This window comes from Scardinius erythrophthalmus, assembly GCF_964197995.2.
Source record: "Scardinius erythrophthalmus genome assembly, chromosome: 19".
Classification (NCBI taxonomy): Eukaryota; Metazoa; Chordata; class Actinopteri; order Cypriniformes; family Leuciscidae; genus Scardinius; species Scardinius erythrophthalmus.
In genome coordinates this window covers 32,578,614-32,602,068 of record NC_138239.1, presented here as the reverse complement: position 1 = coordinate 32,602,068, position 23,455 = coordinate 32,578,614, and the positions used below count along the sequence as shown (strand labels likewise).

General features: G+C 34.4%; 3 protein-coding genes across 6 annotated transcripts in view; all 3 read right to left on the bottom strand.

The window, feature by feature from the left end:
* The window catches only part of LOC308707468 (C-1-tetrahydrofolate synthase, cytoplasmic-like), a 103,145-nt gene extending 97,129 nt beyond the window's left edge, over positions 1-6,016 (bottom strand). For 2 of the 4 annotated variants that reach the window (XM_081393995.1, XM_081393992.1), the window contains exons 1-2: positions 5,840-6,016; positions 5,012-5,166 (exon numbers count right to left, since the gene is read on the bottom strand). In XM_081393995.1, the coding sequence (XP_081250121.1) occupies positions 5,012-5,166; positions 5,840-5,974 (290 nt within the window). In that variant the 5' untranslated portion in view covers positions 5,975-6,016. The remainder of the gene's footprint in view (positions 1-5,011; positions 5,167-5,839) is intronic. The other 2 variants (XM_081393994.1, XM_081393991.1) reach the window with 1 other exon arrangement.
* Positions 6,017-7,005: 989 nt separating this feature from the next.
* cga (glycoprotein hormones, alpha polypeptide) lies at positions 7,006-7,474 on the bottom strand (the record flags this gene model as incomplete). Its single annotated transcript, XM_081347846.1, has 3 exons — positions 7,463-7,474; positions 7,183-7,370; positions 7,006-7,080 (listed from the first exon to the last, which is right to left on the bottom strand). Exons 1-3 carry the CDS (start codon positions 7,470-7,472, stop codon positions 7,006-7,008), a joined length of 273 nt encoding a protein of 90 aa, XP_081203972.1. The 5' UTR covers positions 7,473-7,474.
* A 4,360-nt stretch (positions 7,475-11,834) lies between these two features.
* fcf1 (FCF1 rRNA-processing protein) overlaps positions 11,835-23,455 on the bottom strand; it is a 32,931-nt gene continuing 21,310 nt past the window's right edge. Inside the window, exons 6-8 of the mRNA XM_081393990.1 lie at positions 18,399-18,486; positions 14,732-14,826; positions 11,835-13,040 (exon numbers count right to left, since the gene is read on the bottom strand). Coding sequence (XP_081250116.1) covers positions 12,992-13,040; positions 14,732-14,826; positions 18,399-18,486 — 232 coding nt within the window. The 3' untranslated portion in view covers positions 11,835-12,991. The remainder of the gene's footprint in view (positions 13,041-14,731; positions 14,827-18,398; positions 18,487-23,455) is intronic.

The window sequence follows — 23,455 nt, the reverse complement described above, 5'->3', positions numbered from 1 at the left end:
AACACACACCCGCCCTCGCTCATGAGCGAGCTGTCAATCATAGTCCGCGCGTCATTGTTGATACCCTCACTGGAGCGCTGTCTATGAGCATAATGGCGTCTGCGATTGTTCTTCGGTGTAATAAGGAACACAGCAGTCATTTGAATGTTCCTAAATCTGAGCCATTGAAGATGCAGTGGCTGAGTTTTGTTTTTGAAGCGATATGCCCAAAGGATTGACGCGGGGATTCCCTCACGGGGATTCCCCACGATCGTCTGTGCTTTCCTGTTTGCGTGAATCATTTCACATCAGACAGCGTTACAAACGAGAAAAAACGGATCGGTACCAACGTGTTACTGCTGAACCTCCAGAAGATGTGAGTGTAATGTTTTATTAACCTTTATATTAGTATTTATATTAATCTTTGCAAATTTGCAAACCTTGCTGCACGCTTCATGATGAATGCATCTAAGGTTTACACTCCGGGTACATTACGGCATGTTTTCTATGTACGACGTTCTCAATATAATTCATAATCCCACGTTTATAATGAACAACGCGTGGTTATTGTGTTAGAATTGGTGTACGCACAGAACAGAGGGGCGGGGTGAGCAAAGCTCATTATCATTTAAAGCTGTATGCACTGAAACGGCGTGCTGAAAACAGAGCTGTTTTTGAGCAGGTAAAATTAGTGTTTTCTTACAATACTAATGAGAATTTTTAATTAAAGTATATTACAAACTTTTAATTTAGACCCTAAAGAATCATATTAGCTTGTACAAAAATGGCATTATATGACCCCTTTAAAAAATAAATAATAATAATAATAATAATAATATGTTAAATTGATTATGTTGATTGATTATTGAAAAAGAATAATATATTGATATATTTATGTTTAATATTTTAATATAGGGCTATTTTCTGTTCCTTTTTTTCCCCTGTGTTGTTTAATTAGGTGATTCTAAGTTAAAATGAATAGTTCACTTTAGAATGAAAATTCTGTCATCCTATACTCACCCTCATGGAAGATAGCCAGACAGTTTCTGGGTCCCATTGTCTTCCATAGTAGGAAAATATATACTATGGAAGTCAATGGTACCAGAAACTGTCTGGTTACTGACATTCTTCTAAATATCTTCCTTTGTGTTCAGCAGAAGAAAGAAATTCATACAGGTTTGAAACAACATGAGGGTGAGTATATGATGACAGAATTTTCATTTTAAAGTGAACTATTCCTTTAAATATTGATGATTACAAGCTTGGGGGAAACACAATTAATTGCAATTAATTACAGAAATTGTGCAATTAATTAGTTAATTTTTTTTAATCGATTCCCAGCCCTAATATATATATATATATATATATATGTTTTAACGGTACAGTAACGGTACGTGTATTCATCCCAAACCGTACGCTACAAACGTCAGTGTTTGGGCTCTGTTGTTAATTTTAACCTTTAATATTATAGTACTATGTAATCAAGGGCCCCCCATATAGTTTACAGCATTAGCTAAGATATATTATTTTATCTTTAAGAAAACTGTTATTATAATAGTATTTATTTCAACACATATACACATTTGCTAACAAAAAAAAAGTTTAATTAAAAAAAAAGAAGCAATTTTGTGTTTAGTTTACTCCCCCATGCTGTAGCGAACCAGTGCTACAACGAACTACAATGAACGTTTGGACTACAATGCGATTTTTCCAGATCTTATGAAGTCACAATGATTCTCATTTAAATAATGCCTGCCCACGGAATATGCAAAAAAAGGTGAGGCCTGGCTGAGCTGCATTAGAAAAGATGTTTCCACAACAAAACCTTGTTTGACCTTCCTAAGGCTGACGAACTTAAAAGTGCTCAAGATGTATTTTAAACACTGTTCTTGAACATTAAAACACAAAAGTTTATCTGTGTGCTGAACATTTTATGGAGAACAGCTTTGTAAGCTCTCACTTTTGTAAGACACTTCACCGCTCCTTAGGAAAATTCACCTTAGTTTTCTGACAAATATCACAATTAAATGGTGGATAACATCGTACAGTATCTATAATGTAAAAGAAAATTACAAACATGCCACTCTGAAACGTCCCGTGAAATCTGTGCTTGCAAAGTCTGTGCATGAAATCCGTTCTGCAATTTCCTCTTGTTCATTAACATTGTCAGGGTCTGAATCGGGCTCGAATTGGTTTGAAATTGACGCCATCCAAATTCATATTTACACTAGAGAAGAACTCGCAGTTATGGAAGGGTTGGACATTTCCTGAACACATGGTGGGACATTTCTTACAAAAACCCATGGCTTCACTTCAGCAGGCCTTTATTAATCCCCCGGAGCCGTGTGGAGTATTTTTATCATGGATGGTTGCACTTTTTTGGGCTTCATATTTTTTCCAGCCATTCACTGCCATTATAAAGCTTGGAAGAGCCAGGCCATTATTTAATATAACTCCGAATTGTATTTGAAGAATGAATGTCATATACACCTAGGATGGCTTGAGGGTGAGTAAAATCATGGGCTAATTTTCATTTTTTGGTGAACAATCCCTTTAAGGTTTTAAATCTTACTTGCATCCAAGTTTTAGAACGAATTTGACATCATTGACATCAATTTGAGTCTGTGCTATCACACAAGCTATCATATGGCTTCAGAAGGCTTGGAATATAGTGCACAAGTAATATGGCATATGTAGGTGTTTTGGTTGTTGTCCTTTTTCACCATGAGCTACACATTTGTATATTAAAAATTCTTCCAAATTTCAGGATTTGCATTTGTGGGTGAACCGTTCTTTAAAATTGGAAAGATAGCATTTTATATGCACTTCTCGTACAATAAATCTTTTTACCAGTGACAATGAACTTAAATTGACCGATTATGTGGACATGGCTTGGCAAAGACCAAGACCACCACAGAAAAAAAGGGGTTTCGGAGCAAAATCATTCACTAAGAAAGTGAAAAGCTAGATTGCCAGTTGTGTATTTCATTAAAACAACTGAAGTAAGGTGTTACGTCCTATAGGGCTGTCGCAGTGAAGTGGCTCAATTTAATGATATGTGATATTATCACCATATTATTATTATGCTATATAAGTAAGCGTGTTGGGCTTTTATTATATTAATAACAGTTAGTTCTGATTGCCGAATCTGTATCAGCACTGGCACGTCTTTGTCTGTGTGCACTAGACAGGCTATCAGTCAGTACCATTACATTGTTACACCAGTAGATGGCACAAATGGACTATCTTTATGAGTGAGTCATCATTAAACAATTCATAATAATGCTTAAAAACGCGGATTCATTTATGAATGAAGCAAGGTGTTGAAAATAATTTAACTTTGAGTGGCAATTCACAAGGCTCAATTGACGATTAAGGCATCAACTGAGTAACACTGAAGTTAATGTTTCACTTCATGAACAGTGCTGCCACTCATAGGAAATACCCTTAAATGTTGAAAGGATCCTACGACAAATATATCTTCTTTTATCTTCTGACTAGGGGTGTAACCATAAATTGTTATATTGCGATATAAAAATGTGACAACATGTATTGATGTAAGTGATATGACTCGCAACATACAGTTAGTGTTATCCAAGGTTCAGCAGTTTACTGTATTTATAAGGTATATTTCACGCCAAAAATTTAATTCTGTCATAATTTATTCACATTTCAATCCTATAAGATTCACGTTCAACTTCCAAACACAAATGAAGATATTTTAATGAAACCTGAGAGATTTCTGTCTCTCCATTTAAAGTCATTACTCTAAAACTTAAAAGATCCCAAAAATTTCATAAAAGCATTGCAAAAATAATCAATCGAGTGGTCTAATCCAAATCCAAGTCTTCTGAAGAGACACGATGACTTTATATGATGAACAGATTTACAACAGCACACATACTGTAGTAAACACAAACATTAAAATGCTTGTGTGAAACGCGAAAAACAACTTGAGATTGTTGTGATTGTAAATGCAGAATTAAATTTTACAGTTTGGGAATAGTCATTTTGACATGCTGTGATTGATTGCATTGTTCAAATGAAGCACATACAAGCTGGAGCGGAACTCCTCAAAGTGAAAGCGCAAACATCATTTAAATCACCATCACATTTAGTTTTAGTAGTATGATTATTCAAAGCATTTTGGATGGTTTATTATTATATGTGAATAGCAATTAATAGCGGGAGAGGCAGGATATAGCGAGCACTGGGAGAGTCTGTGCAACGAATGCCTGCATTGAAAGCGTGAGTTTCAGTGACATTACTACATTAAACTACTATATGATGTTGAATTGAATTTATAATAATTCAATGGGTGGATATTTGTGGGTTCTGATAATAAAATAATAATAATAATAATAATAAAAATGTAATAATAATAATAAAAAAAGTCTTTATTTAAAATATTGTGATAATATTGTATCGTGAGTTCAGTATCATGATTTGTATCGTATCCTGGGACCCCTACCCTACCTTCGGGTTACAAGTCCGACTCTCTAACCATTAGGCCACAACTGTGTGCGTGGAGGAACTGCCTGAGAACCGCCCCAGACACAGTGAGCAGACGAGATGCTGAAAAATAGCTGAATCTATAAAAATGACCCCGTTCAAAAGTTTACAATACATACCCTTGATTCTTAATAGTTGTGTCACTCAATTGTCCTCAGTGTGAAAATATGGATCTCAAAATCATACAGACACTTCTGGAAAGGGTTCAAATTTGCAAAAGATGCTGGAAAACTAAAGAATTTTTGTGACCTGGAGAATTTGTCTGAAAAACATTGGGCAGTTAAACAAGATCATGTTGTGGATCATCCAGATAACTACACACAGTATTTAGAATCAAGGGTTCATAAACTTTTGAACAGGGACATTTTTATAAATTCAGCTATTTTTCTTGTTTTCTTTTTCTTATTTCTTGTGGACTATATGTAAACCTCTTTTATGTAAAATATCTTATTCAGGAGAGTACTAAAAAATAAACTAACATGCATTTTGAGCATGCAAACCCATTCTGGTCTATACTCACCATGATAACTTGTCCAGCACATCTGTTAGGTGTTCACATTCAGGGCTGAGGAACGGGCTAGCCTCAGCGCAGGACATTATAGCTACCGTGTACATCTCCAACAGAGGAAGCGGATCTTCATCTGGTCTCCACTGACATCCATGCTGCATCAAAACCTGAAAGGAAAAAAAAAGAGCCATAAATGAATGGTCCAGTCTCAGTTCAATGTATTTTCAGTGATGGCCCAAAGCCAATAACAAAAGCATCTAACAGTAATAGTAAAAAATAATGAAATCTGGTACATCTGATGAAAAGTAGTGATTTATATATTATTACATTACATATGTGGAGGCCACGTTGCGATCAAATACAATATTGACAGGATCTAGAATGATTCATTTAATCTTATAATCAAAGAATTTGACATACTGATAATTGAGAACACAGCTGTTTTCTTAAAATAATTACATGATTATTACTAAATCATCTCGATGTTACATCAGCTGATTTTTATATATATATTTACAATTAGGATTATATGATCATATATGTACCTTAAATAACTGTTCTTAGTGAAAGTAAAGGCTGCTGCTACAATAAGCTAATGTGTTAGCCATCAGAAGCAGTCACCATACATACAAACAAACAGCATGTCTGTAAGATTTAATCACTGTAAAACACAATCATGCGTCATCTCTTCAGCATACAGCTTTTTGTGTTTTTCCCATCATATTTATGAATGACTGTATTAGTATTGTTAGTTTTGTTATCGTTGGTGCAGCGATGCAAACATGCAGCATCGTCCACGAACAAAGACTGGTAGATTAAAACGCATGAATAAAGTCGTACTTGACAGAAATCCCGACAAAAACTATTGGAGGCATCTAGCGTCGACTCGGAGCTCCTTTTTAATTCAGAGATAAGATCCTGAAATTTCTTTCTGAGGGCCACAGCCTCAATCGCGCTGCCCTCCTCCTCCGCCATCTTCGCTGCATTCACACCAGCCCAAATATCTCAAACTACTACGGCCAAGGCCTGATCCAAATATTCATGAACCGTGCATTCACTATTAGAGGGCTACCGAGCAACGTCAGCACAGCCCAATTAATATTCAAGCAAAAAAAAATATATATATAATAAAAAAAAAAAATTCTGCATTACAGCAAGGTAACAGAGCGGTGCCTACAATACATATTTAATATTTATGACTGGGAAGCAGTCGCCATAGCAACTGTTTTGAAGTACGTCAAAGAAACATAATTAATATTCAATCATGACCCAACAATCTTTCGTCATAGTAGTATTCGAAATTTCTCTTCGAGTAGCCTACCGTTCCGGCCATGAGGGCATCTGTCTTAATTCACAAAAAATAACGCCATTGACACAAAAATAAATCTTTCTTACTTTCTTTGAAAACTCAGCTTGCGATTTCATAAAACAATTTAAAAGAAAACCATATAGACATTTTTTTTGTGTCCGTCTTATTAGGCATGTTTTTTAAACAAAGTAATGTAATAGCAACAAAGTAATACATAGACATGATGGCATATGTTATCAGTCACCAGTAAACAGGCATAGAAAACAGATGGAGAAAAGAAACGAAGCAGCTATGTTAAGCAATCTTATTTTTAATTAATGTATTTGAACAATCTTACAGCAGTGGCGACAAAACAAGCCAGCAATTACCAATAAAAGAGGGCTTAAATTAATATCAAGCATATCTTGAATTTTAAAAATTCTATTTAATTCTAATAGCATTTTATGCTCTTAAGGTAGGCTATTTATGGATGGAGGGCAACCTTTTAAAAAATAATTGTTGAAAACAGAATCTAGTTTACATAAGAAAATTGGCACAGTATGCATGGGTATATAGCAAACTTCTAACTATTTCACTTTAAATAGCCGATATAAGTCATTGTGAATTAAAAACAGAAAATAAGCACTGCAGTAAAATGACAGGTAGACAGGAATATAACTAAATGTAAGCAAACAAGTAAATTAGTAACATAGTGTTTTTAAGACTTGTGATAGTAACAGGTGCTACAGTGGCAGTCTGTGTGGTTCACTAGTTTGACATCATTGACAAGTACCTACAAACAAACAAACAAACAAACAAACACATAAACAAATTTTATTATATAATAACGAAAGAAATAATGTAATATAATAGCAGTTATTAATTTAGATTTTACCCGTTTAACTTCTTTGGCTACACAGCATGTAGCTTCTGATGTGATATTTTTCGGAACAAGCATGGTTTTCTTGGACCTCAGGGGTGTGGGGTAAGCCCTAGAAAAGCAGCATCCCATACACTGATAGACAGGAGCCCCAGGTTTTGAGAAAATGTTGTTCTCCTTGAGTTTGCACTCCTCACATCCAACTTGTAAATAAACACACACACACACAAATGTGAAGGAAAACGTAGCAGTTCCATATTAAGTATTATAATTTAGCCATTGATTTTCAACTTACAGTTAGTCATATCATTTCTTGGATACAGTTGTCCAAGATGAATAAGCATTAAAAACAATAATATACTTGCTCCAGCATATCTTGTCCAAAACATGATGGCTATAATAGAAAAAAATAAAACGGATGAAAAAAGAACTCACTTTACAAACAACACTCACATTTTTAAAATACATCAACTATGTACAAACACCCTGATATTTTTTTCCCCCGAATGTTATATTTGTACATTTTAAGTGAATTCTTTAAGATAAAAAATATTTAATTTGAATAATTTTTTTTACCTTTGTTCTTGACTTCCAGTGAGATGTGATCAATCTGTCTTCTCAGACACAGGTATAACTACCTTTTATACCTTGCGTACACCTTCCACATTTTGTGTGTGTGTGTGTGTGAGCTTGTGTGTGCATTGCATGTGATTGTTCCCTTGCTGACCTTGTAATCCATTAGTTAAATTAAGAACTGAATATGTACTGTAGTTTCAATTAACTATATTTTGGCTTGAGATCTCTGCATTACATTGTTGATTGTGATAACAATACTAAGCTTGTTGTACATATAACACATTTGTTCTGTTTTCAATTCAAACCTCCAGATTGTTACATGATTTACTGTCATGAAGTAATCTGTAATTAACGTTGTACCTCAACTCTTCTATAAACACACAGTATCAATTGTCAAGGATGAATGTTTGCTTGCCTTGACTATCGCTCAATCTTTCCATCTGCAGCAAATCCACAAGACCTTGGTTTGGACTGTGTTGTTTCATGCCTGATGCAAAGGTAATTCAATATTTTCAATGCCAGATGGAGAGGAGTATTTGACATTAACAAACTAAGACTGTAAGAAAAGAACAATGGCAACATGCAAACATATTCCAAAAAAAAAAATGCATGTTCTCTTTTCTATTTTATGTTTTATTTTCATCTCTGCAGTTTATTTGAGACCTTTCTGCATTACTTCATTACCATTCTACTTTTACATTCTCTAATTATGAAAGGCAGTGTACAAAGACCTTTTTTTAAGACCAAGTAAATAAACATTTGGAAGGGAACACAATTAACTTTTTTTCTAAACATAAATGTCTAGATGAAAAACAATTCTCAACAGATCTCAATTTCACAAAATTAGCTGAAGCCTTGAATACATCTGCTCCCAACCACTAACACATCAGATACTCTATATTTCACAGAAATTTCACCTGAATAGTGTTTCTGGAACCAAATACATGCAATTTTCATCAATGTAAAAACAAGAATTTATTAATTTGGTTCTAAAAACTAGAAGCTCAACAATTTTTGTTCTCATGTCCTAGATTAGCCAGTAGTTATATAACAATAATATCGCATGATTTAGAACCAATGGTGGTAAAACGTTATAGATTAAATACGTCAAGACAACTAATATTCAATAAATCTAAAATTGACAAAGCAGTTCTAACAAACAATTTATCATCATTTATAACATACATGACACCATAGACAGATTCAACAAACTCATTTTTCTTTTTAAGACTTTTAGGCTGGAACAAACATTTCCTTAATTGCACTACATCTCTAAACCGCAAGATTCAGAAAAGGGGCATCTGCGCATGTTTGTCAAAATCTACAAGTTACTGAAATTAATTTGCACACACAGCCATCATCTAATAAGCCCTGTGGAGCAGAAATTAAGTATTCTCTTCATTTTAAAATGAAGCGTAAGAAAACAATCCCTCATGCAACATTTTATGCCATAATTTTATGAATTTAAGACTTTTTTTAGCTAGCTGTATGTCCCAGTATAGCCCAATTAAAAGTCATGTATACAGTGTAGTGCGGCAGATATGGTTAATATGGTTTTAGCTACATGAAGCTAACAATAACTATGCTGAGACTAACTGATAACCTGTTTATCAATGGTGATTAAACTGCATGGCAGACTCCAAGCAGGTATGATGTGTAAACAACTGACTGAGATGTCATTGTTAAGATGACAAAAAAAGAAAAAAAAAAAGTGGTAAGCAAATAAGGGTTATTTTATATTAACACTACATTATTAACATAAGCTGTTACGTGCAATTAGTTTCTTGTTCACATTAGATTTGGATTTCTTATTTATTTAGGCACGTGTCCAAAAGAGTAATTGCAACAATTTGCACAATATCTAAATGCACATGGCTTGATCAAAACTGATGAGTTGATTCTCAGTGAAACTGTCAACTTCTAAATTCTTTTAACATTCTATCATCGTGTGAGCCATCACATGCAAAATTATTCAGTTATTGAAAATGTTAAGACATGCATGTATATTCCATAAATATCTGACATGCCATGTTTGTGATGTCTGCTAAATTGGTAAATGGCCTGCCATTGTAATGAAATAGCAATCACAATTTTATTAATCAACCTATCAAGTTTGGAAGCATATGATATGCAGTTTGGCAAACACAATCACTACCATTTTTGAACATGGAAGAACGAACAGCAGTAGCTATAAATACATTTGAATTCAGTATATTTACTGGTAACACTTTACAATAAGGTTCATTAGTTAACTACATTAGTTAGCATGACCTAAGAATGAACTGCACTTATACAGTATTTATTAATCTTTATTAATTTTAACATTTACTAATACTTTATTAAAATCTTGTTAACATTAATGCACTGTGAAGTAACATGAACAATCAACAGCTGTATTTTTACAAACAAACCAATACAGTAACAAATGAATTACTCATGGTTAGTTCATATTAGTTAATATATTAACTAAATGTTAACTAATGAACCTTACTGTAAAGTGTTACCCATTTATTTTTGTACAAATGTGTTGGCTGTAACGATATGCGGTATGAAACCGAAATGGCTACACTCAGATCCACGAAAGTGTGTCGCGAAAGTTATCCTTCCCGTCCAGATCCAATTCTACCACATCTTTAAATTACTATTAGTATTATTTGAAGTAAACATTATAAAATATGTAGACCTACGCCACAACTAGTTAGGATAAATTCTTTCAAATTGGGCAATTCAAGCTTTATGGACGTGATATTCGCAGTCAAAACTTGAAATATAAATTCTCAGAAAAGGCATTTAATACCAATATACTGAAACGTCTGTTTATTTATCCATACTCTCTTAATAAAGGAGTCCAGACATTAGAAAAATATCAGTCTACACATGCGTTTTATATTTAATATGACGGAAATAAACATGCGTTACGGACGTGACACAAAAAATCGTTAACTTTTAGGTGGCAAAATATTTTTTAGTAATTCTGTGAATTACACTGCGCAAACCAGAAGTAATATACCCACCGGATGAAGAAGGGTTGGCTCTCAACAGAATATAAAATATTATTTTTATTTTATTTAGTTCGCATTTATGAGGAAAAAAACAATGTTACGGACATGACCACTCTGAAAGCGGGACTAAAAGACTGCTTCAAAACTTTCACAGAGACCTCAAACAGAAAGCACAAAGCCTTTCTTTAAAGTGAATTTCGTTTTGTATTAATTGTATGTTAATTTTAATCAATGTTTCATCAACCAATTGCCTGGATTTAATAAATAAGTATAGCAGACAATGGATGGGCTATAATCACGACACGGAGGCGCCGGCGCGTGAACTGGAGCTCATCTCATAAATTAACCGAAACTCAGCGTATTAGCCTACTTGCTTCACAGACCTGAGAAATATATCTATAGAAAGCTTGAAATGTCTACTTTTAAACAGAACAATTCAAAATGAAAGAAAACAGACTGCTCTCTTCTTATGTAATCCGTTTAAAATGTGCATTTCTCTCTGGCGCGTTCACTACTGCGAAGATCGCGAGTCAGCATCGTCAACTTCATCTTTGCAGCCGGCACTGACACAGAAAACACTTGTTTATTAATAAACAATTAAAATGTCTCCTTGCTATATTTGACATTGATAATCATAACTTTTGCCGGTTCTTTGTGACAGCTTTTTGGTGCTTTATTGGCAGCGCCACCTGTTACATGAACGCGCCCAATGCGCCGCTTTTCGGTTGTTGAAAACAAGGGGTTCAAGTATTTTAGTGTGCTCGAGCCCCATTATGCATAACCAAGCCGGGCGCATTTCTCTCAAAATTCACCAAAACTTCTGGAGAAAACAAAGGATAAGGTGGAGGAAGGATTGAGGAAGGTTTGAGTAAAAAAAAATATAAATGAAAATTTTCTTTTTGTGTACTATAGAATTGACTTTCCACTCAATTTTTACCTACTGTTAAAATCTATCTAAAAAGCTCAGTGATACACAAGAGTATTCAGCTAGTCAAACCTGACATCCTTGTATAGTATAGAAAGCAGTCAGAGTCAACAAAAAAAGTATATAACATATTTCCATGGTGAAAAAAAAAAAAAAAACATTTAAACATTTTGAGCAGTGTGGCAAAAACACTTTATTTTGGTGACATTGCATGTATCGAACCTTATGCTTGCATTTACCCCACAAAAAAAAAAAATGTCTTAAGAAATGTTATAATACATATTATTGTGAAAAAGAAAAATTGTCCGCATTTTAAATGGACAGCAGTATTTTTAATAATGTCTAGCAAATTAAAAATGTGTTTTATTGGTTTCTTTAACAGTTAAATAAACATTGAATGACCTATAAGCATTTCAGATTTCTATGCACACTAATTTTATTAATCAATAATGTCAGTCAACTACAGTTACACAAATGAACTGGATCAATGCATTTATTTCCATTCAAAGGGATGAAAATGGACAGGAAAAAAAGATTAGGCTTAAAAGATTCCTTATTCTGTGTCGCCCTCTAGTGGACAACATCAATATCACAGCCTTCATCTTTCAGTTGAAATGGCTGATAGTCAAGCATAATTCATGAAACTAAGCATGTTTGCTCATAATAGCTTGTTCTCCATAATGTACAAAGGGTTTCATTTTATTGTGATGGTCTCTTTAACACATTCTGTTGACTATAAATAACATTGCACCTACATGTCTACTAACTCTACACTCTAGTTAGTAGAGTATTAGTAGACTGTTAGGGTTAGAATAAGCTGACATGTAGTTGCAAAGTTACTAAGACATTCTACTGACTATGCTTGGGGACCTTTACAATAAAGAGTAAACAGGTATTAAGCAGACAGTCTGCTAATACTCTAATGAGAGCTAGTTGACATGTAGTTGCAAAGTTACTTATAGTAAACAATGCTCAAAAGGGACCATCAAAATAAAGTCCGTAAAAAAATGGAGAAGTTTGGATTTTGTGCAAATTAACAAGAAGGGGAGGTCTTAGATCACTGAAATTATGGGTTAATCACTTTTATTTGTTACAGATCACTTTCTTGCTACTTTTTCCACTTTTCTCACACATTTTAGTTTCCACCAATGTTCTGTGCACTGGGCATCTGGGCTGCCAAAGATTATGGTGGAGTACTGAATACATTTCACAGGGAAAATCTTTTAAAGGTTGAAGGTGAGAGAATAGCAACCCCAAAAAACAAAGCAAAAGCCATTTGGAAAAAAGCCAAAAGCCAAAAAAAAAAAAACACTTCTGTGTACTACAAACGTGGTGCACCATAATCATCGGGCATTCTCTCAATGTTATACCTGTAAAATAAATGTCATAACAGTTGCATTAATTTACGTTAAAAGAAATTCTACTGTTACAAATTAATACATATACACAATTTATATGCATTTACAAACACACACGAACATAGAAGTACAATCTGAAAAAAAAAAAAAAAAAAAAACTTCATAGAACAGGGTATCTGCAGGTATTAGCACTAATACTTTATAACACCACAACCCCCATCCTTAAAAACCTTTTGGTATGCTTTTTAGAAAGAAAAATTAAAAGAAAAATTTAATATAATTTGGGGATAATCAATATATTATGAACAATGTACTGTTATTGTGTGAATGACATACAATCAATAAAAAAAAGTATCTAATTTGATGAATATTTTCTGCCTATACTACATCACAAAACAGATAAGACAGATCTCATTCTCAGAAACTGGCATTTAACATCTCTCGTACCTATCATTATCACATTCGCCAGCACTATACTACGTTTTCTATTTGGGATTGTTTGCTTTTTTGGAATTATTCTTTGACATGTTCATGAAGATACACTTTTCAAACATATATTAATCTATTTACAATGTTTAATTCTTAAAAAAAAATATGCTATATCTTTCCATGGATATTTTGCAGGAGGCATTTCATGGATATCGGTTCAAGGCAGCCATGACAGTTGTGTTACATCATTAAGGCAGTAGGTGGCAAAAAGTGATCTTTTTGAATATTATAAATTAATCATTGAATCATTCAACTTAATTGTAAAAAAAAAAAAAAATCAGAAATGAAACATGAGGATTCTGTGCTGCACTGTTGATCCTGCTTTAGCTTTGTTTTGAATAATTTTTGTTTGGGTAAGTAAAGCAGACAAAATAACTGGTAGGGCTGCACGATATTGAAGAAAATGGGATATGCGATAACTCATTAAATAATGCGATATTCGATACAATAATGCTTAAAGTGTGTAAAATAAACTTAAATTATCTTTAAAATATATTTAAAATTATATAAACTACATACGTGTTTCACATTTTTTTTGTGACAAGAAAACATCCCTACAACTTCTGAAAGTGAACAGCAGTGTTTTACTGTAACATAAGAAGTGTTATTTTAACATCAGTGGAAACCACAGGGTTTAGGGTGTCAGGAAGGCCTACATTAGGGTTATTTAACAACAGAAACTGAATAATCAAATGTAAAAATAAAAAACTTTTTAGTTTTCACTGTATGAATTAAATATATACTGATTCTAATTAAAGCTACAAAAGTTATTCAGCCAAGAGCAGTGAGTGATTTTCTCTTTGTCTTTTGTTCATGACCCCAGTTATTGCATGCCGTTGCGATATGTATATTGCGATATATACATTTGCAATATTTCGATAACTTTGATATATTGTGCAGCCCTAACAACTGGCAACTCAAATTTAGGCTACTCTCGTTTACCTTCTTGTTTAGTAAAAATATAAGCCAACCAAATAGTAGCTACACCATTTCCCACTTGATAAAGGCTTTATTCAATTTCTGGAGCTTTCACATAACCTAGGCTCTCTCTCTCTCTCTCTTGCACTCACCAACTAGTAAGTGAACCCCCTACCAACCCCCCCTCCAGGACCCCTCATTAGTAACATTAATGCTAGGCTTAGCTAAGGGTCAATTCATACATTGGTAATTAAACCAGTTCTTAATTAAACCAAGCAGAGCAGGAGTTGGTGTACCTGTGATTGGAGATGTACATGATTGGGACTCCTGGGATCTTCCGAATCCTCCTTTTTAGGTCCCTATCTACCGTGGCCACAATGTAACACTTGTGCTAGTGGAGCAAAAGGGAATCATTTGATCATAATGTAACGCAAAATATAAAATATGTATCGGCTCTGTGGTTAGAATTGTTTCATAGTCCCAAATGATTAATTTGACATTGAAGTAAAAAATAAATAAGATTTGTGATTTCAAACATACATTTGGTATCTATTAACCCTCAAAATGCAATTAAAATATGCATACGATTTTTACATTGGAACGTAATCTTATAAAACATAGTCATAAATTATTTTTTTTTTAAATTAAAAAAAAAATCTGATCAATAACTTTCATTTTCACTGTTACCATGTTATTACTACTTTTACATCCTTTTTAATGAATACATTTTTTTTCATGAAAAATTCAATATCCAGAATTAAAAAATATATCATATTTAATTTATAACATAATTATTATAGAATTACCAGTATCAACTCCTTTGAAATCAATGAATTTAATTGAATTAATTGGAACTTATAACGCATGACTGCTCAAAAATAGTCCAAATACATGGTTCCAACAAAACATCAATATTATTCTGGAATGTTTTAAAACTAGAGGTGGGCATAGATTAATTTTTTTAATCTAGATTAATCTAGATTAATTTTGAAATTAATCTAGATTAAAATGGCTCATTTGAATTCTGCCGAAGGCATTCAGAATATGTGTGCTACCCAAATAATGACTATAAAAGTAAGTCTTTGAGAACGGGTTTCTCAAGCCAGGTGGCGCATTAGACCAGGGGCTCATCTCCTGTTTCCAAAATGCATCACAAACTGCTTGAGAAAGCTGTTCTACTCATAGACTGTAAAAAGTTACTACTGTACTGTTACCGTCCGTAGGCAACATTAGGTAGGCCTATGTTATTATCAACAACTATAGGCTATCAATTAGGGATGGGCGATATGGCCTAAAATCCATATTGTGATATACATTGCAGCCTCTTGCGATAACGATATTATAATAAAACCATTTCAGAACAGGTTACATAGACCCTGCTAAACAACTGCTAAATGTTTTTTTTTTTTTTTTTAAAGGGTGCATGTAGTTTTGAGAACATATATTGTGCAAAACTGTAAGTATACAACATAATTTTGCAGATAAATAAAATTTAAGTATACTAGCTGCAGAGACTTAAGTAGGTCTAATGTTTATTATGGCTTGGAGCTTATGAAACCCCAAATTTAAAATTAGAATATTCTAACTGATGTCTTTTCAGTTGAAAAGAAACACAACAACGATTCTTTAAATCGGGCGCAGACAGAGATATTGTTCTACACCACTCAGATATATTGGGAATAATACGCGCGTGCTGGTATTCAGTGTTATGTTTCGTTTTGAATTTGAGGTGGTAGAACGGATTAGTCGTGTGTTAACTAAACTTACCGAACTGTTACACCACACAGTCTACGTCGGACGGCTTAAATCCGAACCAAGTCCAAATAATGGATGTTGCACCAGCACCGATCTTTTACACCAGCTTTAACTTTCAGCCGTGTTTACTTAAGATGACGACGAATATGATGCGTTGCAGCCGGGTGTACCTCGCGGCCGCGGGTAGATTGCGTCATCATAGCTTGTGTAGCTTGAGCCAGCTCCCAACCCAACTTGGAGAATAGATTAACGGCGATATTTTTTTTATCGCAGCGCGTTAACGCCGATAACGGCCCACCACTATTTAAAACAAAATATATTCATTTTACTTGCATAAACTAACTTCCAGATGAAAAAGAACCATTGCAGCATGAAAAACTAATCAATAGGTGTGCATAATTTAAAAAAAAATACAGCAACAAAATTCAGTTCCACTTTATTTTGATAGTCCAGTTTAGACATTCTACTAACTAGAAGTAACTTTGCAACTACATGTCAACTAACTCTCGTTAGTATTAGTAGGCTGTAGTAGACTGTCAGGTTATGGTTAAGTGTTAGGGGTTCGGGTTAGTAGAATAAGTTTTCATGTAGTTGCCAAGTTACTTATAGTCTGTAGAATATCTGTTTGGGGACCATCAAAATAAAATGTTATCAGATATTAAGCAGACAGTCTACTGATACTCTAATGACAGTTAGTTGACATGTAGTTGCAAAGTTACTTATAGTTAGTAGAATGTCTAAAGTGGACTATCAAAATAAAAGTGTTACCCAAAATTCAAACCCAAAAGTGGGAGAGACATGATGAAAAACAGCATCATCCTACTACCAGCATCTACTGTAAATGTAAATCTAATTCCTCAGTTGATACCAGGGTCAAAATAGAAGGTTTATTTTTTTTATTGGTTCTATCCAAGTGCGCCGCACAAATCCTGAAAAGTGAAGCCAAAACGTTTTGATCGCCCCCAGGAGGCTGGACGCAGTTTAGGCCATAAACCCCGCCCTCTCCATGTAATCTAATGGGACAGGAGACAAACTAAACAATCAAATTACAATTACAATTTTTTTTTTCAAAGATTGTTTCTGTCATTTTAGGTAGTTTTAATCACGCTGATGTAAGTTCAAGTGTTTGTTTTTAAAATAAGTTTGATTTTAGTGTGAAGTCTTCTAAGCGGCATTTCCATAACTTTATTTTACACCAACATAAGGTGTTGTTCTGCATTAAACTGTACAAACCGAACCTGTGGGAGTGAGGGCGGGACCTTGATACCACAGCTTCACTTCACGCTCACTACTGCACAGAATCTGCGTAATCAGCACAAGATGTCAGCGCCATATTAGGACATTGGCGGCTTAACTTTTCTACAATGGAAGAGAGTGAAGATGCGTCATCCACCTTTTTTTTTTTTTTTTTTACAGTCTATGGTTCTCTTAAAGGTGACATATTATGCCCCTTTTCACAAGATGTAATATAAACCTATGGTGTCCCCAGAATGTGTCTGTGAAATTTCAGCTCAAAATATCCCCCCGGATCATTTATTATAGCTTGTCAAATTTGCCCCTTTTTGGGTGTGCCCAAAAAACGCACTGCTTTTGTGTGTCCCTTTAAATGCAAATGAGCTGCTGCTCCCAGAAGACGGCCGATCATTTACACGAGTTTCGGATACTATGGCAATAACAAAACACCTGAATTTCAGGCAAATATCCAGTAGCGGAGTGCAGCCTTACGTAGAAACTCAGGAAGAGGTTGCAACATTTAGACGCACATGGATGTTTCTGAATTGTTAGTGGATATACCGGTATACATTTATGTAGTTGTTGTGGAGTTACATTGATTCATCTCATCGACTTGCATGTATCATCGTGTTTATCTTTTACACAAGTTGACAGTTCCCTGATGTCATATTTTTCAGTCAAATAGTGTTCTGTGCTCATCTGAGCAGCAACGACAGAACAGTTTGCTGCTTTGCTCAAACTTTTGCCATTGCATTAGAAGTGGTTACACTGTTGTCGTTTGCGAAAACCAAATGGCAGCACCGTGAGTGGAAACGTGCAGATTACGTCAGAAGGGGAGCGAAATCTGATCAGCTTATTTGCAAAGTAGCAGTACTAAAAAACAATATGCATTTGTCCCCTGTTCCATTTCTGAATCTTTAATTTATTAGGGAATACGAAACAATTCTAACCCCAGAGCTAACAAAGTTCTCATACCTGTGTTACTCTTTGTACCAAGCAGTCATCAGCATACGTTCCTTTGTGTGAGCAAGGCAAGCGATCAAAGCGGGGATCTTTGGCAATCCTGCACAAAAAGTTCAAAAAGCCATAAAAAGCAAGGAAGAAAGAGTAGCCATTTTCACAAATGAAAACTGCAGTAAAATTGCCTATATTACATTTTCTGCTAAATGCACCATATCTACTTTTCATCTTTTATCTATTTTGTTACCATTCACAAATCAGCAAAGAAATGCTGTTGAAACTGTTATGATATAAAATTGTAATTTTCGGCAAATGACACTGCTGCGCACAAATGTGGTTAATCTTATGACCAACTTTTCAGGCAATGTTACTTCTATCTTATCCCACCAAATTGCTGAAGCCAATCTGCAAACATAAAAAAAACAGGCCCTGTTCACACATGACTTCTTAACAGAAAAATGCCTTTAAATACACCCAAGGGCAAACAAAGCTAGTTCCAACAATCAGAGAGTACTAGAACAGAAGAAATCTCAGAATAAAATCCTTGAGATTTTTTTTTTTCATTTTCAAAACCATAAGATCTATCAAAAATTGGATTTTGTTTAGTGTTGTGGGATATCGTTTTTACAATTCTGCATCAATTATTTTTTTTTTGTTGTTGTACGTAAAGTACTGTTATTATTAATAAAAAAGTTGCGTATGTGCGTCGGAAGCAAAGCACGTGCATCTGATGTTCGTAGATATTGTATCTAACTTCTTGAAAGCAGATATCTGGGCACATTTCATTTTTTACGAAAATAATATGCATGAATGAGAAATTAGGTCTTAATATAATAAATCTGTTGCTGTTTGTTAATCAAACATCAAAAGAAAAGATGGAATCACTCACTGCTTTTGACTGAATAACTTTTGTAGCTTTAATAATAATACATTTAATTTTAATTAATACACTAAAGACTATGCAGTGTTTATTTGATTATTCAAATCCTGTATTTCAGTGTTGGCTAAGGTACTCTAAAAAAGTAATTACTAGCTACTTATTACATCTTCAACAGAGTAATTAGATTATTCTCTCTAAAAAGTATTGCATTAGCCTCACTCTACCAGTCAAAAGATCGGTAAGATTTTTAATGTTTTTAAAAGAAGTATCTTCTGCTCACCAAGGCTGCATTTATTTGATTAAAAATACAAACAAAAACAGTGAAATATTTGTACAATTTAAAACAGCTGTTTTCTATGTGAATATATAGTAAAGTGTAATTTATTCCTGTGATCAAAGCTGAATTTTCAGCATCATTACTCCAGTCTTCAGTGTCACATGATCCTTTAGAAATCATTCTAATATGATGATTGATTATTATCAATGTTGAAAACAGTTTTTTACATTTTTATTTCATGATGCTATGATGAATAGAAAGTTCAAAAGAACAGCATTTATCTGAAATGGAAAGCTTTTGTAACATTAAACACTACCCTTCAAACGTTTGGGGTCAGTTAGAATTTTATTTTTATTTTTGGGGGAAAGAAATAAAATAAATCAATAATTTTATTCATCAAGGATGAGTTAAACTGATCAAAAGTTACAGCACAGACATTTATAATGTTAGAAAATATTCTATTTTAAATAAATGCTGTTCTTTTGAACTTTCTATTCATCAAAGAATTTAGAAAAAAAATTGTACACAACTGTTTTCAACATTGAAAATAATAATTAGAGATGCACCGATTACAATTTTCTGGGCCGATTCCGATTTCCGATTTTTCATTAAGTTTGACCTGCCGATACCGATTTTAGCCGATTCCGATTTCATTTTTTCTAACCACTTTACAGCACACACAAATATTTATTTTATATAATTTCTGTAATAGAACATTTTACAATTTGCTTAGTTCACACACATCTAAAGTGCAGTGTTGTGGAAGAACCATTTCCTTTTCACATTCAATATCCAATAATTTTATATATATATATATGTATTTAGCAAACGAAACGTCTGTATGAAAACAGGGAATGGCAATAAAATAATATATAAATAAAAAATAAAATAAATATAGCCTTGCAGTATAAAGATATTTCTCAAAGCACACACACACAGGCCTATTGCAATCACTTCAAACTGAATAATAAAACAAGTTTAAATGGGTACATTTTCTATAAAAATATTAGTCTTTGTTTTCTTTTCTGACATAGCCTACTCCAGTTCTTGTTAAAACACGCAAATTCTGTGCATTTTGGGCACTTTTTTTGTGAAACCCTATTTAGGCTATTTTCAACCAAAAGTGTGATTTCCCTTTAATTGAGCGCGAGCAGTGCAGCAAATAGACTAGGCGCCGAAACACGCGCTTCACTGCTCGCGACGCTCCTGCTTGACGCTCCTGCTTGACGCTCGCGCTGCTCCTGCTCCCGTTGTGAATGCACTCATATTGATTAACATATGCACGCCGAAAAAAAATACGCGCTTGCGGTCTGAACGGACGTAATTCACGAGGTTTTCTACATGTGCTCCGTGTGCACGTGTGATGCTGATGTTGCGCAATGTTAATCATGCGGCGCCCGAGTGCATTTGACCGGCTTAAAATCGTCATTTGTCAGACTGACCGGCCGGTCGCCGGTTACGGCCGATCACGTGAAAATCGGCCAATTCCGGTCACCAGCCGATCAATCGGTGCATCTCTAATAATAATGAATGTTTTTTGAGCATAAAATCAGCATATTCAGGGGTTAAAGTGAAAAAAAATCCTGAGCCTGAAAATTTTTTGGGAGGCGCGGGTGGGGGTGGGGGGGGTGCGGTGCGGTGCCTTGGGCTTCATTGGCACCATTTATTTTCAAGCATGTTAATGGCATATTTTTATGAATAAAGACCAGTATCACTGATATAGCTACTTATGTCTCTTTGTCCAAAATTTGAAACATTTATTAGGCTTAAAAAAATATAACAACTTTTAATTTAAGTAAACTTAAAACAATCATCACTTAAACCCATAATAAATGTAATATTTGCCTGTACCTTACCTGTCTAACCAATGTGAATATAGAAATTGAATACGTTTATAAAACAGTCCGCACTGCATAAATTATAAATGAAAAATAGATTAATCCTTAAGCGTTTGGCAGTTAGTAATTTTCTCTGTTCCCATTGTTCTTTGGTTAACTTTACTAACAGAGAGAATTGCTGTCACTTACCAGCCGCTGCTGACAGGATCTCACGCATTCTCTACTCTTTACGAACTATTTAAGATTGTATTTAACTCATTTTACTGTTCTTGTGAAGATACTCGACAAAACTGACATTTTGACATAGCCTAAATGTGTGTGTTATGGTTCGTACAAGCGCGAAAGGGAACTCGATGGCGCGCTGTCGACTGCGAATGCGATACTGGCGCGCGTCTTTCTGTGTGTGTGTGTGTGTGTGTGTGTTTCAGGAGGACATTCATTCACTGACAGCGCGTCACTGACAGCGCTCTTTTGTCTTCTCGCGCATTGATAGTTTAAAACATTTGCGTGAAGGAGAGCATGATCATATAACCCAAAGGATGACAGAAAGAACAGACGCTGCGATAAATATTTTAATACGTTAAAGCTGGACAAATTAATCGCATGCGTTTACTTTGACAGCACTAACGTTAGGCTACTTGTTGTACATTGCTGACAGAAAATGCTGCGGTTTAAAGTGGACTCGTTTTCATGGTAGGCCTACACAGAATGTGTTTTTTTTTTGTAAGCTACACAGAATATTTAATTAAATATTCAAATGAAATATTTAGCCAAGTCTGAAGTTACCAAGGAGCAGCATATGTTAACGTTAGCTCAGTTATCAACAGGTGTAGACAGAAAAGATGATTATCCTGACCTGAGCTAATTTACTGAACCAACTCACACCTCTCCTTTCTTTCTTTTCATCCATGATGACATTAAAGTCACGTACCGTTACCTGTTGTTTCTGGCGTTTCATCGCTGTCTGTGCTGCAACCGCTAATACTCGCTCATTAGAACATTCAGTGAGCTATTTTACACAGGCTCGGTCCTGCTCCGAGTCCTCCGTGTCAATGACGGCGTGCGGTTAAACATCATAACAAACGAATTTGAGTGGGGGTGGGGAGGACAACGGGATTTTGGAAAGTGTCCCCATAGGAAATTACGCCCGTGCAGGAGGACATCATCCAAAGCTTCATGAACTAGCGCTCCTTTCCCCCACAACGTTAACGTGACGTAGGCTATAAATCTCAATCACACTGTGTTGCCCTGCTCTGCTTCTGATAGGCTTGTAACGTTAGTAGAGCTGCGTTTCTTTCATATGATTGGTAGGTGAAATCAATTGACTCGAAAATATTAAACCGCATGCAAGATTCAAATTTATTTATTTTTCTTCCTCACGGCCGAACGCCGGAGATCCGGCACGGTGCCGGAATACTTTAAGCCCTGCATATTAGAATGATTTCTGAAGGATCATGTGACACTGAAGACTGGAGTAATGATGCTGAAAATTCAGCTTTCATCTGAGGAATAAATTACATTTTAAAATATATTAAAATAGAAAACAGTCATTTTAAATTGTCATAATATTTCACAATATTACTGTTTTTTTTTATTGTTTTTTTTTTTATCAAATAAATGCAGCCTTGGTGAGCAGAAGAGTAATTAGAGTCATTTTTATGTTTTTAATTCTTTTAAAAACATAAAAAAATCTTACCAATCTAAAACTTTTGCCCAGTAGTGTATACACACGTATATATACACATACATACATATATATATATATATATATACATTATATATATACATATATATATATGTTTATGTGTGCGCGTATATATATATATATATATATATATATATATATTAGAGGTGGGCATAGATTAATTTTTTTAATCTAGATTAATCTAGATTAATTTTGAAATTAATCTAGATTAATCTAGATTAAAATGGCTCATTTGAATTCTGCCGAAGGCATTCAGAATATGTGTGCTACCCAAATAATGACTATAAAAGTAAGTCTTTGAGAACGGGTTTCTCAAGCCAGGTGGCGCATTAGACCAGGGGCTCATCTCCTGTTTCCAAAATGCATCACAAA